Source organism: Buceros rhinoceros, unplaced genomic scaffold, assembly GCF_000710305.1.
Source record: "Buceros rhinoceros silvestris isolate BGI_N320 unplaced genomic scaffold, ASM71030v1 scaffold10374, whole genome shotgun sequence".
Taxonomy (NCBI): Eukaryota; Metazoa; Chordata; class Aves; order Bucerotiformes; family Bucerotidae; genus Buceros; species Buceros rhinoceros.
Genome location: NW_010407660.1, coordinates 1 through 24,193, shown reverse-complemented (window position 1 = coordinate 24,193; position 24,193 = coordinate 1). Strand labels below are relative to the sequence as shown.

The 24,193-nt window shown below is 37.8% G+C and overlaps 1 protein-coding gene across 1 annotated transcript in view; it reads right to left on the bottom strand.

The window, feature by feature from the left end:
- Window positions 1–23,994, bottom strand: part of MDFIC (MyoD family inhibitor domain containing) — a 47,890-nt gene extending 23,896 nt beyond the window's left edge. The window contains exons 1-2 of the mRNA XM_010134564.1: window positions 23,904–23,994; window positions 13,436–13,567 (exon numbers count right to left, since the gene is read on the bottom strand). Coding sequence (XP_010132866.1) covers window positions 13,436–13,567; window positions 23,904–23,994 — 223 coding nt within the window. The remainder of the gene's footprint in view (window positions 1–13,435; window positions 13,568–23,903) is intronic.
- Window positions 23,995–24,193: the final 199 nt, after the last annotated feature.

Genomic DNA, 24,193 nt, shown 5'->3' with positions numbered 1-24,193 from the left:
CTTTCCCTTCCGCACCCCACAGGCAGTTTAACTCTGTTTTACACTAAACCAGTAATTTCATACACTGAAGGTAAAGGCAATGTTGTATTTCAGCATGTAAAAATTGATCAACCAGCATGTAAAAATTGATCAACTAAGAGATTTGTGTGTTCAAGTCAAAGCTGAATGCGGTTAACATATACCCTGTCACCAATACTTAGCACAAAAGAAAACATTTTTTACTTACTTCTAAGTAAATAATTGCTGTATTCTACCAAAATGATATAGGAAGTCCTCTTTCTGACTCAGCTGGACAAACCCACCCATCCCAGCCAAGATTTCATACCTGACCTCCATTATATGAATTCAATATAGTAAAAAACCCCACAAAAACACACACATCCTTAGAGCAGTGCAAAAGTCAGATTGGTGACTGTGCTTGGTGAAGACCAAACTTCCTGTAAAAACAATCCACTGTTTCCTGAAAGGAAACAAAGCATAAGCTGCTCAAACAATTCACAAGAATGCTCTGATATCTGAACCACGCAGTTACAGATCTGTTCTGTTAGAAAAATACAGCGTCCCCTCAGTTGCCAATAGCTACAAGCACAAAAATACAGAGAAACGAATGGACTAACACAAACAAGAAGGCACCAGATTATCTGAAGATACAGGTAAAATTTTTTGAATGGGATAAAATTACCTGTAAAACTTTTTTCTTTCATCCCACAACTGAACTAAAAACTCTGATTCTCCACCCTGTTCATGAAACAAGATATAAATCTCTATGAAATTATTGTGCCCAAACCATTTCGATATAGTAGAGGCCAGTAGCACCTGCAAGTCCCTATACTGCAGAACTGACTGAATAGCAGAATACTGGTTTTTATCTCTAGCATACAGAGAGGGAGTATTCTTATTTCGACATGTTTAAAAGCATTCAACCTTACATACAGTATCATTTTCATTTTCTATTAAAAATTTTAAAAAGACTATTTCAACTTATAAAACTACATAATTTGGCCTACTGGAGTTTATTTAGCTCATCTTTTGTTTTAAAAATACCTGTAAGTAGCATTTAAATTTGAACAGGGGCCATGCTTTGAACCAGTGTTTCTTGCAACAGAGACCTTTTCCTGAAAAGATTTTGTTTTGTCTTATTCAGAGGATGTACTTCCCTTTTTTTGCTGAGCAATAGAAAATCCTTTTGTACACTAATCACATTTTTTTAAATGGAGCACAGATACAGCTGTGAAATCAGTGCTATGTCAACATTACTCACAATACTGAAAAGAGTCCATTTTCACATTTAAAAACATTTTGTTACAGGGTTTTGCAAATAAACTGAAGGATTTCACAGCCTTTTAAATGAAAGCATTAGAATTTACAGTTACATTAGATTTTTTGTCCTTTTACAGTTCAAGGACTTTAAAACATCACAGCTGAGGCAGCAACCTCCTCTACCCCCAGAAGACTCAAAGTACAGTGGCAACCCTTGCAACTACATCACACACAACGGACCCTCCTTTGCTGCTTACACGAGCCTTCAGACCCACAAAAGCATTCACGTCATCATCAGCAACAGCAGCTCAACCAGGCTGCTGCTGGGTGGGCCAAACTGCTGCCTCCATCCCTTTGTGCTGTGCAGCTGTTCCGTGCTTGGGAAACATCTCAGCCTCACTTCTTGCATTTCTTGGACCCGAACAGGAATGCTTTTAGGAAACCATTCAAACAACTCCCAAAAGGACAGAACTGCACTGGGTTTTGAGACATCCTTATCCGCTCTACTACAGAGCCGTGCCATCTGCCATTTTATTTGCGCTGCTGCCATAGCCCTGCCACTCGGACTTAATTCCAGCACCCTTTTCTTTACTGTTCCTTCAGCATAGCCTCCTACATTTATTGTGCCATATCACTTTCTTAGGCTACTGGAATTAACAACTCACAACGGGAACATCTCCCTACCACCTTATATTTAATTCGTGTTATGCTGATTTAGACAAAATTCCTTGTTTCTGTACAGTGCAGTACTGCCAAGGTAAACTACACAAAAATCATCAATATTTTATTTTTAAATACATGCTTTTTATTGGCATTCTCAATTTTGAGTCTTCAACTTTCAGCTTTTGTCAGTAGCTACAGACTAAGACCGGGTTAATTTTTTATTTTATGCAAATTTAAAGCTCACATAATCACATGACTCCAGAAACTAATTATTTTCATAGTGTTCCGTAAAATTAAGTTTGGGTAAAATAAAAGTTTGGGGGTTTTTTTTCCTGAATGAACAGTAAAAAAAAATTGCCGGTCAGCCTCTAAGCACAACTTTTCTGTCATTGCTTACAGATATGTAATAGTAATAAAGAAAGTGGGTAATCAGGAAAAAGGACTGTTCAAACAAACAACAAAAAAAAATGGGAAAGGGGAGACTGGAGAAAATTAGGCAAACACAAGAGAAGAATGGCTTAGAGGCAGTAACTGTAATAAGGATGGGTCAGTCTTTTCTCTCTCTTTTTACTTTAAGAAATAATTATGGATTTAGAGGATGTAGAACAATTCACTAAGAATGGGAACAAACCTTCTGCGCTCTTCCAACTTTGACTCCACCACGATAGCCACCACGTCTCTTTCCACCATATCACCAATCCAAATCCTTTACTTTTCTTCCAAAATTAACATCGTTTCTAAAGGATTTTTTTTAAATGATTGAAACTTGGAAGTGTCACTCCTTCATAGTAATTGTGAAACGGATTTCTAACTCTGAGAGCAAAGTGGATTATTCTACAGGAACCTTCCCTGTGCTATCAAACAAGCTTTCTCTCCTTTTCTGTAAGGATCTGTTCCACAAGTATGCAACAAAATAGTGATAATGAGACCTAAACTTTTTGCTATCTCATCAGAATTCCTGGTGTGGATACAGACATGACAGCAAAAGAAAACTTTTGCCAGATTATTTTCTGTAGTTCAAGGAGGGAGTGTAGCACAGCAATGAGGTCTCTCTGTTAGGCTGTTCTTCTCACAGAGCTAGAGTAGTGGGTGCTCTGTAACACACAAATGGTCACAATGCGACCATACACAAAATGGTCACTAAATCACACAAAGGGTGATTTACTTAAAATTAAAATTGAGTTATTGATTAAATTGTAGAGAAAAGATCCCTCAGGCATAATACTACCTACAGATGGAAATCAGAAAGTCAAATGGACAGAAAAGTAGATGAAGTAACAGTCAAACGAAAGGAACAAGAGGAAGGAGGGAAAAAAAAGGTAACCTTTCTAGATTTCCTCCTTAAAATGCTGCTGTGTGTTTTTTTCTTTCTGCATCTTTCCACAGTTAAACACTGCCTTTGTTGTAAATATAAAGCTCACACTAGTTTCAAGTTTCCCCATCTCGATCCAGAACAGTTCAGTTTTCAGAACAGCTGTGATGAAGACTGCTACAAAACATGTAAATCTTTATAACTACTTCAGATGTATATACAGCAGACTGCTAAATACTTGTATAGAGTAATTAATGTATAGTCCCACTGAAAGATCTATTCCCACATAAAAATATTTCTCAATACTGATTTTACATTATATATATGATAGTGACTATTATCCCTAAAAAGTCACCACACAGTAAAAAGAATATATTGAGGTAAGGAAATATTTTATAAATATTAAATATTTTATAAAGTCATAGTTACAAAGTGAGCTATGACATACTAAATTGCTACATGAGTTGGAGTAATTTAATAAAATTACATATATGAAAAACTCATGTGCACTACCCGAAGTTAGCTCTGTATCCTGCCTCACTACCCAAATATTTTTTTATATCACCTCTGTGAAAAACTCAGTTTGATCACTCAGACAAACACTTCCTGGCAGGCTAATCCCAAATCTCACCAAAACTTAAGATTTCCTTTATTTTGAAATTCAAGCGAAAAGAGTATTGTTCACCAATCTCCTTTATTTCTGAACTGTGCATTCATAAAAGAGGTTCGCTCTGGTTTGACACTACTCTTATGGCCAATCTTGGACAGCATAATAATCTTTCATTGCTTTTCTGTTAAAATGTGAATTTTATTCGAACTTGCAACTTATAGAATACAGTTAAACTACAGATTTGACCTAATAAAAAAGGGAGATGGGAAAAGGTACATGCCTTCTAACTGCCTAAGAGGTTTTATTTTTGAAAAAAGATGTATTTCAGAGCTACCCACACTTGAAGGCAAGATTGTTCCTGCTCTGCCAAGGAATGGGCAAACAGCTTATGCTGTCTCTCAGGGGCAAAAACTTGCCCTGAAGGTCAAATCTGACTCATAGGCCACATTTTTTATAGGCTTGCCTAACAGTTTGCTCTGCTTGACTTGTCTCAAAAGTAAACTTCATAACATTTTATGCAAACATTATACAACCTTAAGTCTGAGCTGTAAATCAATAAAACTCACTTAAGCTTGAGCAACCTCTACAACAGGAAACAGTCTCTTAGTTGAAATTCTGCTATAATTAACATTTGTATTGCTACACCTTACCATTTTCACTAAACAAGTGTCACAATATTTATAGCTTCAGATTAAAGTAAAAACATAATAATTGTGATACTGCACAGAATTTCAAGAAAGCAGGTTTAAAAGTAAAATTTAAACTTCTAAATTACATGGTCCAGACATAAAACTCAGAATTTGAAAGCTCTTGTGTTAGAATTCCATTTCATGATCACAAGTTTCTCACATGCCAGAACACTACAGTTATTTTTAAAACAGTCAAGGCTCAGGTGGCAAATAATTCACCACTGTCTCAGATCAACCTTCAGTATTTCTGGAGGCCTACTTCTTCAGTATAATGAGTTACCAAAACCAGTATTAGAAATATGTGTGACCAGAGCTGTCTGACATTTGAATGTTTTTCAAAAGGATCCTCTGGGTTTGGATCACGAATATTTTCTTTTTAAGGGAAAACAAAAAAAAAAACCACCAACACCACCACAACACCACACAAATGGGTCATAGGCTCCTGTGTTTCCTTGCCCCTTATAAATATACCTTCAGTGAAAGGTACTTCGGGGTACTTTTCCACTGCACATATGACCAGAATGCAGAACAAGTAAGTAGTATTCAGATCTTTCTTTCCTCTGGATAGCTATGTAAAGAAAAAATGTTTAACCATAATTACTTGGCTAAGCCTTCTGCCGTAATCATGAGCCTCTCTTCATCTTTCACTTTATTAGGAAATACAAAATTCAAAAGATTAAAAACTACTTTTGCTCTTTAAATTTTGACTAATTAAACTACTTTGACGTACAGACACACACAGTACTACTCTTCAGATGTGTTAAATCATTTCAAGCATTCCACACTCATGACAGCAAATATAAAGTAAAATATAAAAAATAAAAACTAAGAGAATTTTTGCCATAAAGCTCAAGACATTTTTGCCAGAAAACAGGTTCCTAAAAGTACAGCTTGCAACGATGATACTTTCATACACTTTGTAATTTGGTGTTTTCTTTGCTAAAAATGGATAGCTGAATACCGTTAGTATCAAGAATAGCAGACTGAAACCACACTGACTCATTGGTTTTGTAGCATAATAATTCACGTAGAACACAACCAGAGTTTTATTACTCTTCCTCTTTAAGGAATCACTACAAATATATTGTACTTTTTCCCCTACACAAGGAACTAGTCGAGGAAAGTATATAAATATTCTTTCCCATCTAGGCATAACAGCACATTAATTCTGGGACTGTACCAATACAACAAAGGAAAATATTCTGAAATTAAGATACAATTTACTTCAGGCTCAAATGCAGCAAGCACAGTAATCTTCACGTTACTTGAAGAATTTCACCTTTGTCTGGTACTGATGATTATTGCCATCCAAACTTCCTCAGCCTCAGACCATAAATTCAGATGATGTTCTGACAGCCCGAAGTAAGGTAAAACAGCAAATGAAAGGCTCCAGGTAATTCTGGCTACTAGTGATATGCAGAATACATGCATCTACCTTATGGTCATCTGGTGTAGTTTAAAGTTCTCATTGAAGTTTGGCTACTGTTCTGTAACTGGATCAATAACAGCAAGAAGTTTATTTCTCCACATGGAGTCACCACAGAGTATACAAACTCCTCACCTCTTGCAGTCTGTCATTAGCTGCACTGCTTCAACCTACAGCTAAAGGGAAGAGGCTACACAGAAAACATCTGCATCCCACAGCAGCTCTCTTTACAAGTATGTGACTACTAACTTCAGTGACACTCGGGTCATTCCACAGGTGACTTCTGTAAACACTGAAGGCCCAGTCTTAAACTCTTAAGACACTAACTGTAAGGATACAGCTGTCTGCCTCTCTGCCCAGAACAGGGTGAGATGAAAAGTAAATGAAAATGCTATGGTTGTGCAACAATGAGGTGTGAAATTCCCTGGATCTAGAATTCTCTCAGCCAAGAGGTTTGATCCCAGAAATTCCTAGGGGAAATCAAATCAGTGAGAAGTTACATACACTTTCAGTAAGAAAAGGCCTAACTTTCTGCAGAATTTGTCTAGGTAGAAAGTGGAGAGAGTACATCAATCTTCATCCATTAAAAAAAGAAGAAGGGAAATTTAAACAGGGGAACAGCAGTGAACAGGAGCTCCAGTTGCTTATGTGTGCACCAGCTGCAAAATCTGATTAGTTTATTTGGAATACTGAAAATGTTAGGTCTCTTGGTATCCTGATAGCACTGGCTTCTGATTTCTCATCTGTATTTCTCAGCCTACTGCAAGAGCACTGATATTCATTCTTCTCCTCAGCTTTTGCTGGTGCATCATCAGTAGGAGTAAATTTGTGGGTCCTTCACAGGCTCTAGTACTTCTGACACACAACACACTGGCCTGTCTGTAAGCCTGTTAAATTCCAAATTTTTTTTAAACAGCATCATTTTCACTACCTCCTTTATGAGATGCTTTATCTTGACTGGCATCAGTCAAATATGCTGTACTACATACTTAGCTTTGTTCCAGTTTTTATAATTAAAGTCGTAAAGTCCTATTTCACTATATAGTGGATGAAAACTTGCCACAGTGTAATCCCAGTAGACAGCTATGAAGAAAATTAACTCTCTCTCAACCAAAGCCAGTACAAAACTACTACAATAAATCACATTTTACCTCCTATGTTGTGCTAAGGGAACAAGCTGTTTCCAAATGTTTTCAAAAATTTCAAAAATGTCAGCCATCTTACAGCTGGTGGAGAAGAAGTTAAAAACCCATCTGGCTCCAGAATAGGCATGAGAGGAGTTTTCTGAGGACTTCTGGAACAGAAGTAGTAAGAGAACTGCCAAGTCAGGGAGAGAAACAGCAGTGACTTTCCTGGGGAGAGGAAAAGAAATTCTTTCTGGGAGAGGAGTTCCTAGGGAGTACCTTCAGACCTCCATTATTTCTACCAGCCAGATTCCTCAAAGATTTATATTTTTAAAGAAGAATCTAAACACCAAATACTGCATTCCTTTATCTAGGTATTGAACTGATTAAAGTTTTGTTCAGGCTCTCACTTTTTTTATACCTGGGTATATGTGAAACATTGCACATAAATCACTTCTTTACCTAAAAGAGTTCGGGGAGTTTGACCTCTGATGCAAATCCAAATGCACCTACCCGGGGTGTTGTCTCGGCACAAGGCCCTGGACACACCTGGTGGGTGATGCGGGAAGGTGGTAAAGTCCACTGTGTACCTCAAAAGAACCTGACCCTGGCTGAAAGACCCTAAATGCGTGTTTATGTACATTGCATGAAATAATTGGGGTGGAATGTCCTGGTTTGAGCTGAAACTTCCTTGTTTTGGGTAATGGACAAATAGAATTATTCCATGCAAATACGATAATTCTGCATTTAATTGGTTAAGGGGGTCAGGTGAAACGTTACGTGGGGAGCCTTTAAAAAGCAGCAGGCCAGGGGAGTGTCTCTCTTGCTCTCTCCTTCCGGACTCGCTGCACGGAGGGTTCCTGCCACGGATCTGCTGGCAGACGTCCAGGCCTCACCAGGCCTGACTAGGCCGAACCCAGACCGAGACCTGAGGGCCTGCATCGGACTGCAGACTCTGACCTGTTCTGCCGTGGGTCCTGTCTCGTCTGAATCGGGTGAGGATATCTGGACTTCAACTCCCTTTCGTGACGGGAGCTTTCCTGAGTTTCCCTGTAGTTTTTTTTCTCTTGCCACGCGGGGTTTCTCCCCCTCTTGGCCGCGAGAAGAATTCTGCTCCCTGCCCAAAGCAGCTGCAGAGTCTTCACTCCCACCTCGCCGTTGGCTGCCTGCCCAGAGAGCTGACCTTGAAAAGGACTGTGCAGAACTCTGGTTATCTGAGTCTTTTCTTCTTCGTTTTTTTTTTTCCTTTTTCTCAGTTTGTGCCTATATATATAATAGTGTATAGATGTATGGTTATTAAAAGTTTGTTTCAGGTTTCCGAAAACACAGACCGAGGTGTGAATTTCTTCCTTCCCCTTTAAAACCCTTCTGTCTCTATCAGGACAGAAAGGAATCGTTAAGGAATTCGAGGAGTTGTTACCTCGGTCCCTTGACCCAACTAAACATCTTTAAGGCTCAGCAACATATTTTGAATAAATTCCATTATCTATTCTGCATGATTTCTGTACTCACACAGTGCAAGAAGACTGTATCTGTCACACTTTCTAGCTTTGAAAAGAATCATTTAAGTCATCTCGAGCACTTTGCACTATTTTTTAGACAGAATAAACACAGTCATCTGAAATCACAATAATTGTAAGATGACTATGCACCAGAAATTAGCCAAGAAAATATATTTGGATTAATATATTAATATAATTGGATATATTTGATATCAGACAAAGAAGAACAGTTCTAACAGCAGATTATCTTACTCTTGTCGGGAAGAAAGTCTCAAACCCAAACTGCATAATTTTGTCTATGAAAAATCACTCAACCAGAGGAAAAAGGGAATCTCCAGCTATTAAAACTAAATAGTCATGTAAAGTAACAATGTCAACACAAAAATATAGAAAACAAAACTATAAAAATATTTAGGTTTATATTTCAATTGAAAAAAACTGCAATAAAGAACAACGTAGTAAATAAAATAGTGGGCACAAGAACATGTAAAATTTCTTAATCCCCAGAGAGCTGAATGAAGCATCCTTTTCTCTGAAGAACCACTCTTATCAGGAGGGTGTTTCACAGAGGAGAAAGAGGCAATTGAAGCGAGGAAATGATGGATAGCAATGACCTTTCTATCTGTAAAACATGGGCATATTTTAGGTATTTAATCTTGAGAATTGGATTATTATCAATCAATTATTCATGACAATTTGAATCTATGGTAGATGTTTTTTGTTTTCTTAAATATCACATAGCTAAGGTCCTGCTTGAAAACTGGAAAGGAGATTAAATCCTCACAAGCAAATAGTGTTCAAGACTGGCATTTTCTTCCGTCCTAAACATTTCTTCCCCTGCATAACAGCACATACTGATGATAACCTCTCTATAAAAATTCTCCCTAAATATTCTCAAATCCAGCTTTATAACTTCTTTTTTTTTTTTTTTTTCAAAGAACAAAGCAGGGCATTGTGGTAACATGGAGCATCAGGAACTCCAATGGCTTCATTCCCATAGCCACAGGTTACCCTGCTGCGTGTTTTAACATTCGCTCTTCCTCACTTGCCAAAGGTGAGTGATAACAGAAGCAGAACATCCCCATTACAGGCCACCAGATCATACAATGAAAATAAGCAGAAGGCAGTTGCAGATACTTAAAACGCACTGCCAAAGAAGAAGGAAAAGCAGATGGAGCTAATCTAAAGCTAAGCTTTTTTGAAAAGCAGAACCTCTACCGCCTGAAATAAAATACAAAATATGTGTGTGTCCGTGAAAAGAAAGGAATAGGTCTCAACATTGCCTTGAAGAACACCTGAACTGAAAAATATAGACGTTTTCCCAATTTGGGGGAAGTGCTGAAGAAAAGAGACCCTCCTTTACTCAGGTTCTAAAATTGAAGGATATGGATAGCAATGGCCACCTTGTGAGGAGTAAAGCAAATTTAACACACCTAAACCCAGCCAGTACTTATCAGATCTTCCTGTTCTCAAATACTGTGTTAAAAAACGTGCACTTTATTTCTAGTCTAACTAAACTTCCAGGCATTACATCTAGTTCTCCCCTGCTACCATTGAAGACCTGTCTTATCAAATTTCTGTTCATTGTGGTATCATGCTTCTCAAGAACTAGGCATTCCCCTCCTTACACCCCTTGTTAACACTGAACAGATTGAATTCCAGGTTTTCCACAAGAAGGCATGTTTTCAACCACTCCAGTCATTCCTGAGGTATTCGTGGTTCTCCCCTAACCCTTCTCCAACTGAACACAGTATTCCAGTAAGTTACACAAGTGCATTAACATTTAATACAGAAAGATAATATAACCGTTTTCTTCTTATTTAGCTCTTCCTTGCTTCTATGTCATTAAACAGCAACCTTTCGACTCTTAAGCTCTTTTCAAAAACAATCACTTCATTGGTTGAATCTTCCCATAAGATTATCCATTTACCTGGGATATTACGACCATTTTCATTCAGGGGAGAAGGCATGCTCCAGAGGAGGTGAGGAAAGGGCTAATCTAGAGGAAATCTCATCAGCTAGAGATTTAAAAAAATGGGCTTGAGAAAAGGACTGCAAGGGCAGAGCAAGGTCAACTGAAAACATCTTTACTGTGGAAAATGGAGGCAGCATTTTAGTTTATTGATGTTGCCTGGTAAACTGAGTTCACAAGTGCAAATGAGAAATCATGCACAATGAAATCATTATACAGTCTCTAACACTGAACTTTGTTGTTGGTGTGCCAGTAAAACTGACTGATTAATCTACTTCCATATAACAGCAGGATAAAACAGCTGCAAACAAGGAAAACCTTGGAAATCAAATGATGGAAACATTTATAAAGTGAAAACTAAGGCTAATACAAATGGCGTATGGATCAACTGTGGGGGTGGAAAACAATCTGTATGGGAAAAAAAGAAACTGAATCATTAGGACAGTGGTGAATGGTTGTTAATACTTGAGAAAATTCAAGTATGTCCTCTCTAAAACAATTAAAAAGAAAAAAGCAGTTTTGAAATAGGCCATAATGATCAAAACACTGATTATTTCTAACCTCAAGTTTCTTTCAGCGTGTGATATTTTGAAAACTTTAGTCTAGCGGGGTAACAGATCTGGCTGAATCACAGCTATTCTGAGCTATGATACATATTATTTAAGACAAAATATGTAAGCAATGTTTATGAGAAACAAGCTTCCCTTTGCTCTCCTTGTTTTATTTTTCAGACTTAAGTTACTAGGTAGATCAAGTTGTAAAACTTCTGCAAACTACAAGAAGTACTTGTAATTGAGCCAAATACTGTTCCTCAATTTTTTTAAAGTAGAACAGACTTCTCTACTCATAGCCACAGCCCAAAAAAGAAGAAAAAGAAGGTGCTTTAATTTCATCATATTTGTTTCTTCCATGTAGAAGCCTTTAATATTAAAGGTTAAAAAAAATCATGCATTTGAAATAGAGAGAGGATACACACCTATCATAGCAGCTACTCAAACATGTCTCCTAATAAAGCCATTACCACACAAAACTCAATTATTAACACTGGGAGGTTTAGAAACTTACAGTTTTTACCTAAACTTGCTTTTCACAAAGTCGAAGGTAAAACTACCAGTGACTCCAGGTGGAGCACAGTTAGGCACACTGAAGCAGTATACTATACCTCTGAATTTTATCCTATCTTTGCCCTTTTTCCTGTAACACTTTTAATTCAGCAGAAAACAACTCTCCCATCACAAAAACATATAACCGCATATAACTGTCAAGTCACTTTACCAGGGACTTCGACAATCTGCTGCAATTTCTACTATATGCTGAAAAAAAAATTGTATTTTCCTCTCCCAATCCCCCCAGTACATCCACTACAGTATGTCCTTGCAGTGAATGGATTACAGGAAGCACAGCACCACGCTACTGTCCTTGGACCTTTCCTCCACAGTTCAGGCATGCTGCTAACCGCTACAGAACAAGTCTGCTTTCCCATGGGTCTGGGAAAAAGGAAGAGGGAATAAGGAGGCCATTCCAAGAGCAGCAAATGCCATTAGCACCTTCCCATGCCCTCAACACAAGCACAAAGCAACTGCTTGTCCAGAGACAGTTAGGTCTCAAAAAATAATATTTTGGGATTAAGTAAACAAACTGTGCAGGACAATTATCACTCTTTATAGCCCTTTATGAATTCTCCTAAAATTGTCAGATAAATATCTGACATGCTAAATCTAAGTTTTCTGTAAAGGATCTAAATAACTACTCAATGCATTAAGGGTATAAGTATTTACCTGGATTCATTATTCAGAAAAAAAGGATTAACTAAGATTTGAAAAGAACTTCAAATGTTAACACAAAGTTCAGGAGAAGTTGATTGTATTGGTAAGATTAAAAGAAACCAAAAAAGCAATCGCCCAAAAAACCTTAAAATAAACAGGTAACTCCACAGGAAAACACCAGTTATGACAACACCAGGTTCAAAATTATGAATTTATCCCACTGTGCACAGTGTAGTATGTATTCAGCAAACTGACCCTGAAGAGTGTGGCCAGACAACCATCCAGAGATCTGGAGCACCACTCAGCATTTAGCCCATTTGCTTTCTGAATACACCCTATAATTAGAGAAGTTTCTCATGCTGCCCCTCCCTTGAGCAACTAACATTCAAGCACTCACAGAATTTTGAAGTAGTGTTAGCTCTGGCAGTTGACAGAAATATTTTTCACATCAAGAGGGTGCAATTGTGGATGAACTTCTGGACAGCATATGATCATCAATTCAAGAGAGAAAAATGGGAATGCTCTTGCATAAATTTTTTATGTTTTAAAGCATCCAAGACACAAACTAAAAATGTGGACTTGTAAAAAATAATGAAAAAACCCCCCAGAGTTACATAGCATAGGTCTAAAACCCTGACTTAGAGCATTCTTTTAGCATTGAAAAGAGTAACAGCTTTGGGATTCAGAACTCTTTGTAAACTTAAACCCGACCAGTACTCAGTGCATCTGGAAAAAACTGCTCTCAGCATAATTTACTCTGCTACTCAATGCACAACCTGAAAAATCAAGGGCAATGACCCCTAGCACAACTGCATACTGCATCTCATGTGCCTACTAAATACACAGATCCCATTACGAATGATAAGAGAATACAAGGCTTTAAAATGCAGATGCTAGAGGTCTGCATTATACTGCACCACTCCAATCATACCTTTTTTGAACTATTGTTTATGCATGCTGACAGGAGTCACTCTGTGAAATAAATACAGTAGACGCATTACAGTTGCAACACACTAGCATTTGACATGCATTTAAATGAGTCAACAGGCAGTATCCCGTTACACTGCGAAAGCAAGCCCAAATGGCAGCAATTTGTTCTGGAAATACTCACTTCTGATGAGGTCACCATCAGTGCGATTTCCCCAGACGGACTGGTCTTGTATCTCTGGTTGTATACTTTGGATACTGGAGGGCTGGTTTATGTCTTTATCTCCTGCCGCAGTATTATCTTGGTTAGCTTTTTCTAAGTCAAAAGAAATTTTAAGATATTAGTTTCCACGGTATTCTTTCTCTATGTGAACAAAACTCACCTTTGAAAATTAGAGAGAGCATAAAATATAACTTGTCATAGCATCTCATGTAGCTTCCTTAGAAATAATTTCCAATAAAGTTGTTTTTCAATTTGTTTTCTTGGCCAGATCAAAATAATTCCTCTTTAAGGAAGCCTTTTTGTCATAGTGTGTTTAATGATGCAAAATAATACTCAGCAGCTTTAATAAGAAGCTACAGTTCAGTTTCCTTATATTTAGCTACCTTCTACAAAAATTTCAGATGAAAATTTGAATGGCTTTGGCACACAAAAAAAACTATTTTTTGTCCATGTACATGTGGCTCTGGCATATAAAAGCCAGAAAGATTTCTCAAAAGTCTGTTCTCTATTATTTACAAACGAATGTATAATTAAAGACAAATATTGTTGAAACTTCAAAACTGTTTGGTACAGAAATTTGGAAATTTTCTTATAACACAATTACCTATTTTTCATTGAAAAAAATAGCCTTTTAAAAGCCATTCCAAATAAAAGTCAATGTTTAGCCTATGATGAAAGGAAAAGCTCTTTCTTTTCTCCAAGTACATATAAGATGCAGGAAAATTTCCATGATAAGGTTAGTTGAGGGATTCTTAAGGTTATTTCCCAAAACAGCAGATCTTGTTATTTTTGATGATTTTACCAGTTAACACACGCAGACCTGCATTTTGTCAAACCAAGGTAAGTGACAGCTTTCATTTTAGCTATCATTAACATTTTAATAGTCAAATTTACACACACAAATCTTTCTGTTCTTGATTGCTACAGGTTTTTCCTACTTGCATTCAAGGAAGCAATTCCAAGTCTGGAATTACTTTGTTCATATTCACAGTGATAGATTATCAGTTTATATCACTTACTTCAGGGATCTGTAAAGTACTAAATATTTTCAGTCTCAATTATTTTTTCAGTATAATGTACAACATTTAGTATTTACAGTAAAACTAAATGAGCAACTGTTGAAAAATCTGTTAGGTCTATTTATTTGTTTCAAACAAGGACGTGATTATAAACCATTTATCACAACGTAATGATAGTATATCCTCTAGTAGAGCAGTGATTCCAGTCCTGAGACACAGAAAAATCACTTATGGCTTCTCTGACATATTAAAGGTTAGTTTCTTCATGTAACCAACCGCAGTTTGATTTTAAATCCTAACTTTCTGCCTTTGTTATCCACGCTGTTAAACTGAGGCACTGAACATCACTCAACATAATATATGCCATATTGTATGTGTAGTAGCATGTGCCTTCAAGCACTGCTGCTCCCCTTCTATTAATTTCCGCCTCTGAAATGTCTGACCCAGCTACCTCCGTGGTACTTCTCTCTCAGCCCAACCCCCATCACCATTTCTTCAACAACTTGTCAATATTTCTGCAAGCCCATCCTGAGATAGGCCGTTTCACCGAGACTGGCACAGAGTTACTGAAGTTACTGAGAAGATATCCATTGACTTCAGTGAGTTTTGCATCTTGCCCTGATGAGTTAATCTCACCTAGACACTCATCCTACGAAAAAAAAACCCACAACATCTTCTCAACTGCTTTGACAGACATGAGATACAATTTTTTTCTACCCAATATCTATCAGATACAATGTATTGAAGTACAATGATTTTGCCTGTGCCATTAGGTATTAACCACAAATGTGTTTCGAAAGTGTTTGAAAAGTGCCCTGAAATAGCCTGAATGAAAATAAGTAGGGTCCTGGAGAGAGCTAGTGTAAAAAGCACTCTGCTTTCCACACAGAATAAGCTGAAACGAGCTATTTTAAGAGATTCTGCTCTTAAATTGCTTCACTGCCGTAATGCCACCAAGATTACAACCATATCCAGGCGGCAGTGGTAGTACAATACTCCAGAGTTACTGTATGCAATTTTCTTCTGCAGGATACAACTTTGCAGAGCTCTACTATTTCATGTAGTAAACAATGAACGGCTCTAAGTAGTGGCTGATGTCAATATTATGGGGCCCTCAGTGTTCTAGATTACATTTTTATCTAAGAAATGTGAAGGATCGCAAAATACAATCAGTCATCATTATTCATAGGGATTTAGTTTTCATTCCTCTGCCTGCTTTTGGTTCGGTATCTTTTTTTTCTTTTTTTTTTTTTACTGTCTAGGTTGTACGTGTATTTTTCAACAAAACCATTTAAACAATATTAACAGTTTACAAGAAAGAAATGAGACACTATTAAAAAGTACAAAAATCCCAAAGATGTAATTGAACACAAAATAATTTTAATAAGGAAGTTCACAACAATTAATTGATTGAATATCTGTTCTTTGATCTATTGAATTCACATGAAGACTTCCCCATGAATGTGCCTAACAGAAACCTACACCATTAAACATGTATTTGGCATCTTTGTGCTCCAGAATAACCCACTGGAGCAGCTAATCTCCTGGCAGACACTGCTCTGTGGGTGTGGTGAGATGACCCTGGGCAGCAGCTAAGGATCACATAGCACTCCTTCCCTTTCCAGCCCCTAGCAGGACAAGAGGGGAGAACAGAAAAAGCACAACTGAGGAAATTTGTTGGTCGAGGTACAGTTTAATATGTGAAGGGAGAGAAAAAACAAAACATGTGATGCAATCACCACCTTCCAGAAGTGGACTGATGCTGAAGCCAGTCTCTCAGCAATGGCTACCTCCCCAAAGACCTCATCCCCTCAGTTTTCACTCCTGAGCATGACATTATATAGCATGCAATACCCCTGTGGTCAACCTGAGCCAGCTGCCCACACGGTGTCTTCTCCCAACCACCTGTCCACGCCCAGCCTACTCACTAGTGGGGGAGAGTGGAAGAGAGAAAACCTTGACACTCTGACAAGTGCTATTCAGCAACAGCCAAAGCAGTGGTGTGCTATCAACCGTGTTTTAGTTACAAATCCCAAACACAGCATCACAGGGGCTGCTGTGTAAAAAATTAACTCCATCCCAGACAGACTTGGTACAACGGGTCTTTGGAAAAAGTAGACCTTAAGCTATGTTTATTTTTTTCATACATCCATTCTGATGATCAGAACACTAAAAATAGCCAAACACTGGTGTCCTGGTTAATTATTTGGTCTTTCTTGAATGTACACCAGGTCTCAGTTTTAGTACAAAGCAAATTCTAGATTATTCCCTGATGATGGTATCATAACATTTTTTATTTTTTTATTCTAGAGGTGCAACTACAACACATGAAGACAACCTCAAGAACCCTCCTGAATATGTTTTGTTGATGTCATTATTTTTGTATTAGGTGCATAAGAATAGCTATAAGAGCAGATGCTTGTGGCAGAGCAGCTTTAATAAAGCCTACAGCTGGCACAAATAGTAATGGCTGGATCTGGTTATAGATGGGTATCGGTTTTTTCTACTGCATCTTCAAATAAATTTGTAACTCTACTCTGTTTTTAATCAAGCTTAACCTTAAGAATTTTTATGAAATACTTCCTTAGTATCTTAGCTTCTGCTTCCTTTAGTACACCCTTCCACTCTCAGGTGACTACCTCCAAAACTGACAGCCAAGAAGAAAAAGAGATGCTCTTCCTAGCGGTTTAAATAATGGAAAGGAAAAGAGTCACTACGTTCTGAGTTCGACAGTGCTGAGTTAGAAATCCAATCTCTCTTCAAAACCACAGTAAGTTACTCTAGGTCATGTCACAAAAGCAATGCAGCCTTCTGACCTACCACAGTTCAGCCCCCAGACCAGCAACCTGTGTGGCTATGTACCTTCCCTAAACTAACAGTAGTGCGGTGAACAGCTTCTAGCCAAAAGTCCTGTGCGAGTGACACCCACACACAGTACACAGTGATCTATCCCAAAGGTAAGCAAAGGCACAAACTCTACTTGTGTAGATATTGATGAAATTTAAGGTTCAATTTAAATAAGTAAGAGATACAACATAATGGCTAAATATAGATACAATTTGGGATGCTAACCGTCTCAGAAATGGGCCTCAGTGGGTTCAAACGTGGCATCATACCTTAATGCATCAGTAACTATATAATATTCAATGTCTGAACCTGACAAAAAATGGCAAAGTGCCCACATTAAGTAGGTTGCACATCCTCAGATTGTGATTGGCAGCTGATTTCTATTCATTAGATGACACATAAGCCTATATACTGACTCAGCCATTTTGTCCAAGCATGTGAACTATTAAGAATCTTGACTAGCAACATGATAAACTGGACTTGAGAAACAGGTTTAGAGTTTGTCTACTGACTTAGGGACACTGTGTAGGTAAAATTAGTTTAAAAATCCTGTTAATGCAACAATAAGAGGCTTTGTTGCTCTGACACACTCATTTTCTGTTCACCAACTCTGTGATGGACCATATCAAACAGCAGGTAAAGCAAAAGCAACTGCTGGGAAAAGCTTCTGGAAAGCTGAGTGCATCATTCTCATCGAGGAGAGGGGGACATGCAGAAAGGACTGGCACAGTGGAGTCATTGTTAACTGCAAAAATGCAGAGTCAGGAACAGCCCAACAATTCTACTCTTTAAAGGCGGAGGACTGATGGAAGCACAGGGCAAAGCTTACTTAGGCACCTAAATTTGACCCAGCCGCTGGGAGGTAAACAAGAATCTTCAAAAGGCCTGAGTTATCCCTGAACAAGCAGATGTTGATTTAAACACACATGTGCAAAGCTCAAATCGTTCCATCTAAGAGGAACTAAAAAAGTTGAGGAATGTTTCCAAAAGGAAAGATAATAGAACGGTCCTCTGTCTCAAGCCTACAGCAGTTGAGAGGGATTGAAGAGCATGTGGCAAACACTGCATTTCTGACACTTCCTCTGTTCATTAATATCCTCATTGGCAAGGAACCACTACAGATGCTATTTCCTATCAAAAATTCCACTGTTCGCAACAATAACACAAAGGAACCACAATAATACCAGGTTTCACAATGCAACCATTAACAGTAACACCCACCAGCTACTTCATGAAATGCCTAAAACTTTTAGGCATAAGTTCAACTGTGCTATTCATGTAATGGAATGCCTATTCCAGTTCATGATCTGCCTGAAACAATCTCATTTCATTAATGACCAGTTGTATAATCTAATTAATATTGACAATATGCAAATTATGGAGTTGGAATCCTCCATTTAGATGTCTGATCGTTTTAAAACTAAAATAACTAATTTGTTTTTATTTTGTTTCAGTGGCTTTCACTTAAATGCCTCATCACAACTTTCAATGGCTTCAAAAATTAATGCAATTCAACTGAACTTCTTGGAAAGCTCTTGCACAGAATTTCCAGGTGCAAGCTACGGAACAGTTATGAATGTACTACAAGTTTGACAGTCCTGGACAAATTTCACTCGTGATAAATTAAAAATGAATAGCAACACGCAAATAGGTACCTTGCACTATTAAAAGCATTAAAAAGTTCAAATGCATAGGCAAAAACACTAGTTGTCATGCAGTCACTTAGAAATTTATGTCTTTCACCTAACAGTGTTTCACATGGGTGCAAAACTACTTTCACGTAAGTGTTAAGCAATACTGAGTGGCTATAGCTGTGTTAGCAACAGCATAGGCCAATAAAAGTGAGCCTGCAGACTGAAAGAGTTGATTTTAAGGGCACATTCCATATTATACATGTTCCAGGGGCTTTCTACTTTGGACTAGCTCTCAGATTTAATCTCAAAGACTGAAGACTTACTAGAGACTGGAGTGCATTAGGCACATTCCTGCAGTGCATCTTGCAGATTACTTTGTCCAAAAGAAATCCAGTCCAGGTCACTGCCCAGGATCACTCCACAATGCAGACCAAAGAAGGGAGAGAACTGGAGATTCACTTCAAAACTGCACTGCTGATCCAAAGGAAAACAGCAGCATAACACAGTCATTGCTAAATGATACTTACTAGTAAAAAAACCCCAAGTGTTTAAAATGAAGAGGAATTAAACTTCTGAGGGCCTGGAATAGAATTTCAGAAGAATTATTCTCATATAAAATTATGTAAGATAGAACAAAAGCATTTCAAATTTGATGCAAGACCTTTACAGTCAGCTTTATGAAATACAAGTCTCTCACAGCCATATGGACATGAATCACTTGACTGGAATGGCATGCGTGTGAAACTGAAAGCAGAAGGGTATTTTTAAGACAAACTAGAGTTAGACACTTATGAAAGTTTTAGGGATTTCAGTCAGTAATGCTCAATAAAGGGCCGACAGACAGCAAGGAAACAAATTAACACAGATTCACTCAATTCTTGTCAGATTGCAGGTGGGAACAAAAATACAGATGGAGTATTTGGTAAGTTTGAGCAATCTGAGTGCACTGGTTAACCGTTAAAATAAAAATCCGTTACTCATAACACTGACACTTCTGCTAAAGTGCAATAATTATGGTGACAGCAATCTTATTGCTGCAGGAATGTCCAAATACTGCCTGCAGTAAGTCTTCTGTCACCCCATGTCATCTAGCCAGCATGTTCCTTCAGTGCTCCTCATCATGAAAACAGTTAGGAACAGAAAACTTGAAGAGGTTTGTATGACATTCTTGAAGAAAAGCACATGCTTTTTGTATTTTTCTGAATGGAAGTACTAGTTGCTGAATATATTTTCTTTAGACACCAAATCAGAACTGCATCTCCATCTGGCAACAGTGATGTGATTTGCATGAGAGAGAATGGTCACTTACGGAACTTGTCCCTTAGTATCTCTACTAGATTTCTCCAGCCTCCTCCTCCACCCCATTAAAAAAAAATAAATTCTAGTGGATTTTCATCATCAAAGAGCTATTAGAAAGTTCTTACAGTTGAAATGCAATTATCACTCTCAATTTAGTAATATTTTTGTATTACTTTGTTTTCTTTCTAAATTGAGAAAGATAAATGTTATTCACATGTTGGTAACTAAATGTAACCTAGAGTAACAAGTAAAGGTAAAAGCATTCCAAATACTTTATAGATCACAGTCCCACATTTTCTAAAACGTGGCCTGATGCTCTAAATAGAATTCCCCGTTCACTGAATTCCTCACTTGTATTCTATGGTTTATACAAATGCAGATGATTTAATGAAAAAAGTCTACCCATAGTCCAGGCAATAACCATGACATGACTTCTATCTTATGAAATATCTTCTTTAAAGCAGAGAGACTAATAGTAACTAATTGTCACATTCCTTGCTTAGGGACATTATTCTTCTACCTACCAGTGCAGAAAATACTTGATCACAGTGAAGTTGAAGTGGTCTGAGCATAGAGAAGACATGATTCACTGACTACATTACACAGCACACAGGTAGAAGTAGTCACAGCTTAGTCAAGGCCTGTGGAGCTACAGGAGATGGCATCACGAGAATCCATCAAGGGTGCACAAGTACAGCTACACTTTTAGGAAGCATGGGGCAAAATTAGCTAGATGTTTGCTGAAGTTAAGTTAAACCTTTCATCCTGTAGTCTGTACCTTAGAGCAGCAGATTCCATTGGCACAGATGATGGTTTAAAGGCTGAAATTGAGTATTGACATTGCCAACCAAAGACAACACTATGATTTCATTTGCTCACTCTTTCATTAGCACACTAATTGTGGAGGGTGAAAAATCCAATAATCTCACTAATATTTAGGTATTAATTCAAAAATGAACAAGGAAGACCAGTGACAGGGAGGTGTCGAGTGAGCGTGTTGGTTAAATTAATAATAACACACAAAAATAAAGTCGCAAAAAACAGAGCATGCAACATCTGTAGGCCAAACTATGTCTCATCCCACAGTTTTCACCATGTCTACAACTAAAGTACATCCCTGCAATCTGCCTAAACTTTAATACTTTTGTCTGTTTTTTAATTAGGTTGTGGGATAGTAATCTGTTGAATATTTAAAACTCAGTTGAAGTTTCCTTTCCTTTCAGAGAAAAATGCAATTCGGCTTCAGCATCTGAATGTATATGAAAACAAGCAAAAGGAGCACTTTGAAGATCTGGATTTTTTAATTATACCTCACAGAACCACAGAAGAGGAGAAGTTTGTTCTCGGCATGTAAAGTGTCTATACCAGTAAAACAAATATGAAGAGCATGCTAAAGTATGCAGCTACCAATCAAAAATTGTTTATCACTAGAATGCACTTACTACTCTACTATACATACAACATAAGCCCTACTTTTCTGATTAAGAAATCTTTACTTCTAGGTGGACACAGATTTAAAGTATCTCACTGTAAGTATATGGAGTCATCACATAAATATGATGAGGTGATTCTAAGTAAAGTAGTAATTATTTCAAATTATTGCAGATTTTTCCAAATAACTCTATCCTATTTCCAGAAATAATATGAATTTCAACCACAGCTTTTAAACTTATTGCCAAATTCTAGAGGAGTCACTGTACTTCTGGATGTCTTGGGGGTAGTATAGAAAGAGTAGAGGGTGTTGAAAACTTTAGACATTTTATCTTAGATCTTCAGTCCTGGAATATCTAGACTACCTTACCCTGTAATCACACACTGCAAAGCTAACAACAGAAATGCTGGAATATAGACTGGAAATGTTATGAACTCACCTCTTCCTCTTTCCACCCCCATTTCCCCAACAGACTTAGGCTAGAAAAAAGCAACAAATATCCACAGTTATCCTTAAATCTCAGTTCATTAGAATAAAAATTATGTATTTGAATGCTGAAATCTGTAAAAAAGCCCAGCCTTGTCTTTCTGTAAACAAAGGTATGCTTTAAATTGAGCACGTGCCCTGAAAGCTCTTGCCAGTGAGCAAATCTGATTCAATATATTACACTCATTTGCACCTTACTGATCCCTAAGAAAGTAACTTTATAATCTTCCACCTAAACAGCCGTGAGTTGTCATTGTGTCATTCAGATTTTCTGCACATAACTTGTTCATGGACAGATCAGTATTTGTTTCCTTACTTTTCATAAAAAGAAGAACATTTATCTATAATCTTACAAAATGGAATCACGTAAGACTTTATTTCATAGTGAAAACTCAGTTTAAAGTGGTGCTCTAAGAAAAAGACCACTTCCCAGGCCAGCTGGTTCACTGACTTACAACTTCAGTAACTTTGATGTATGGCCTACGTACAGAATTTAACCAGTGTGGCCAATTCGTCACATGACAGACAAAAACAACACATTGAAAACAAACATGCAGCACAGATACTGATGTTTCTGGAAAAAACATGATTCTAACAGTTCAGTTCTGCATGCTTGGTCTTCTGTATCTAATCTTTTTTTATTATTATTTTTTACTGTTTAGAAGTTATGAGTCATCTCTAGGACCAAAAAAATCCCCAACAATAAGGTAAGTATAAGCCAATTTAATATGTCTCCCTGCCAGAACATTTTTCACTTAGCTACGGATACTTTCTGTTTTCTCAAATGAGTCTTCAACTTTGATTTCACATAGCTATTGATTTTCCGAGTTACAAAAACAAGACTACATCTTTAATCCACAGTTGCACAACTGTGTTACCAGGCGCTGCTCCAGTTAACCAGTTATGAATAAAGTTACAGTTTTTGAACAAGCTTATTTGTTCTTCAGAGACTTTTTAAGCTCCTGTCAGAATTCTGGAAAACAAAGCTGTAGCTGTAAATGAAAAAACAAGTAATTAAGTCTCATCTTCACAGACCAGCACTCTGGAGACTCCCCTGTCTGGAGGATAACCTGCAATACACCTTGTCAGACTTCCTTACATGACAGTGATCAGAATATCCATCTATTTTGGGCAAATGCAAATAAGACATAACTTCAAGCATTTCTCTTTAAGATGAATGCACTTTACAACAATCTTTTGAACAGCTGATAAGAAACAAGTTAAGACTCTCAAAATTCTGGTGTTAGCTGCAGCATCACAGAGTAATCTCAGAATAAAAGAGCAAAGTGACCTCCAGCCTGAACAACGCCCCTGCTCCCGGATCAACTTTTCTCAATTTACTGCAAGACCTGGAAGCAGAGCTTTACAGGAAAAAGCTTCCAAACACAAACACAAAACTGAGAAACAAGAAAGGGATTGTTAAGGGATTGTTAAGGACCAGCATCTGCCTCTGAATGACTGCAGTTTTTCAAGTACTGAGAAGCTGTGCTGACATCAGTGCATCTTTTTTCTTCTTCTTTTATTTTTGCGTTTTCTACATAGGAATTTCTGGTTAAAACAATTAAGACATGGAAGTGAAAGTGTTACAAAGAGGGGAGGTCGGGGAGACAATAAAGAAGAGAGGGGCTACAACCCACAAAACAAATCAGTAAACGCATCATTCAAATAAAAGGCGCAACAATTACAGAGAAACTTTAAAGCAACTTACTTACCTCGAGGGAGAGAGATCAAAGAGCTGTTCTCAGTCGGAGCTTGGTCTGGCCCTTCAGGCCCCGGAGGAAGAGGTTCTCTCACTTGGGACATCTGCCAGCTCTCTCACCGAGTAATAAAAAGCCTGCACCCCCCTGCAACAAAACTAACACGCGACCCTGAAGGAACAAGCAAATGAAAGGGCTCATTAATAAATTTCATGCAGAAAACTCACGGCTCGGGGGCGATGGACTGAGGAGGGACAGCAATGAAGCGGCGGCAACTTTGCGGCGCGGCGGCGGGCGCACCGTCC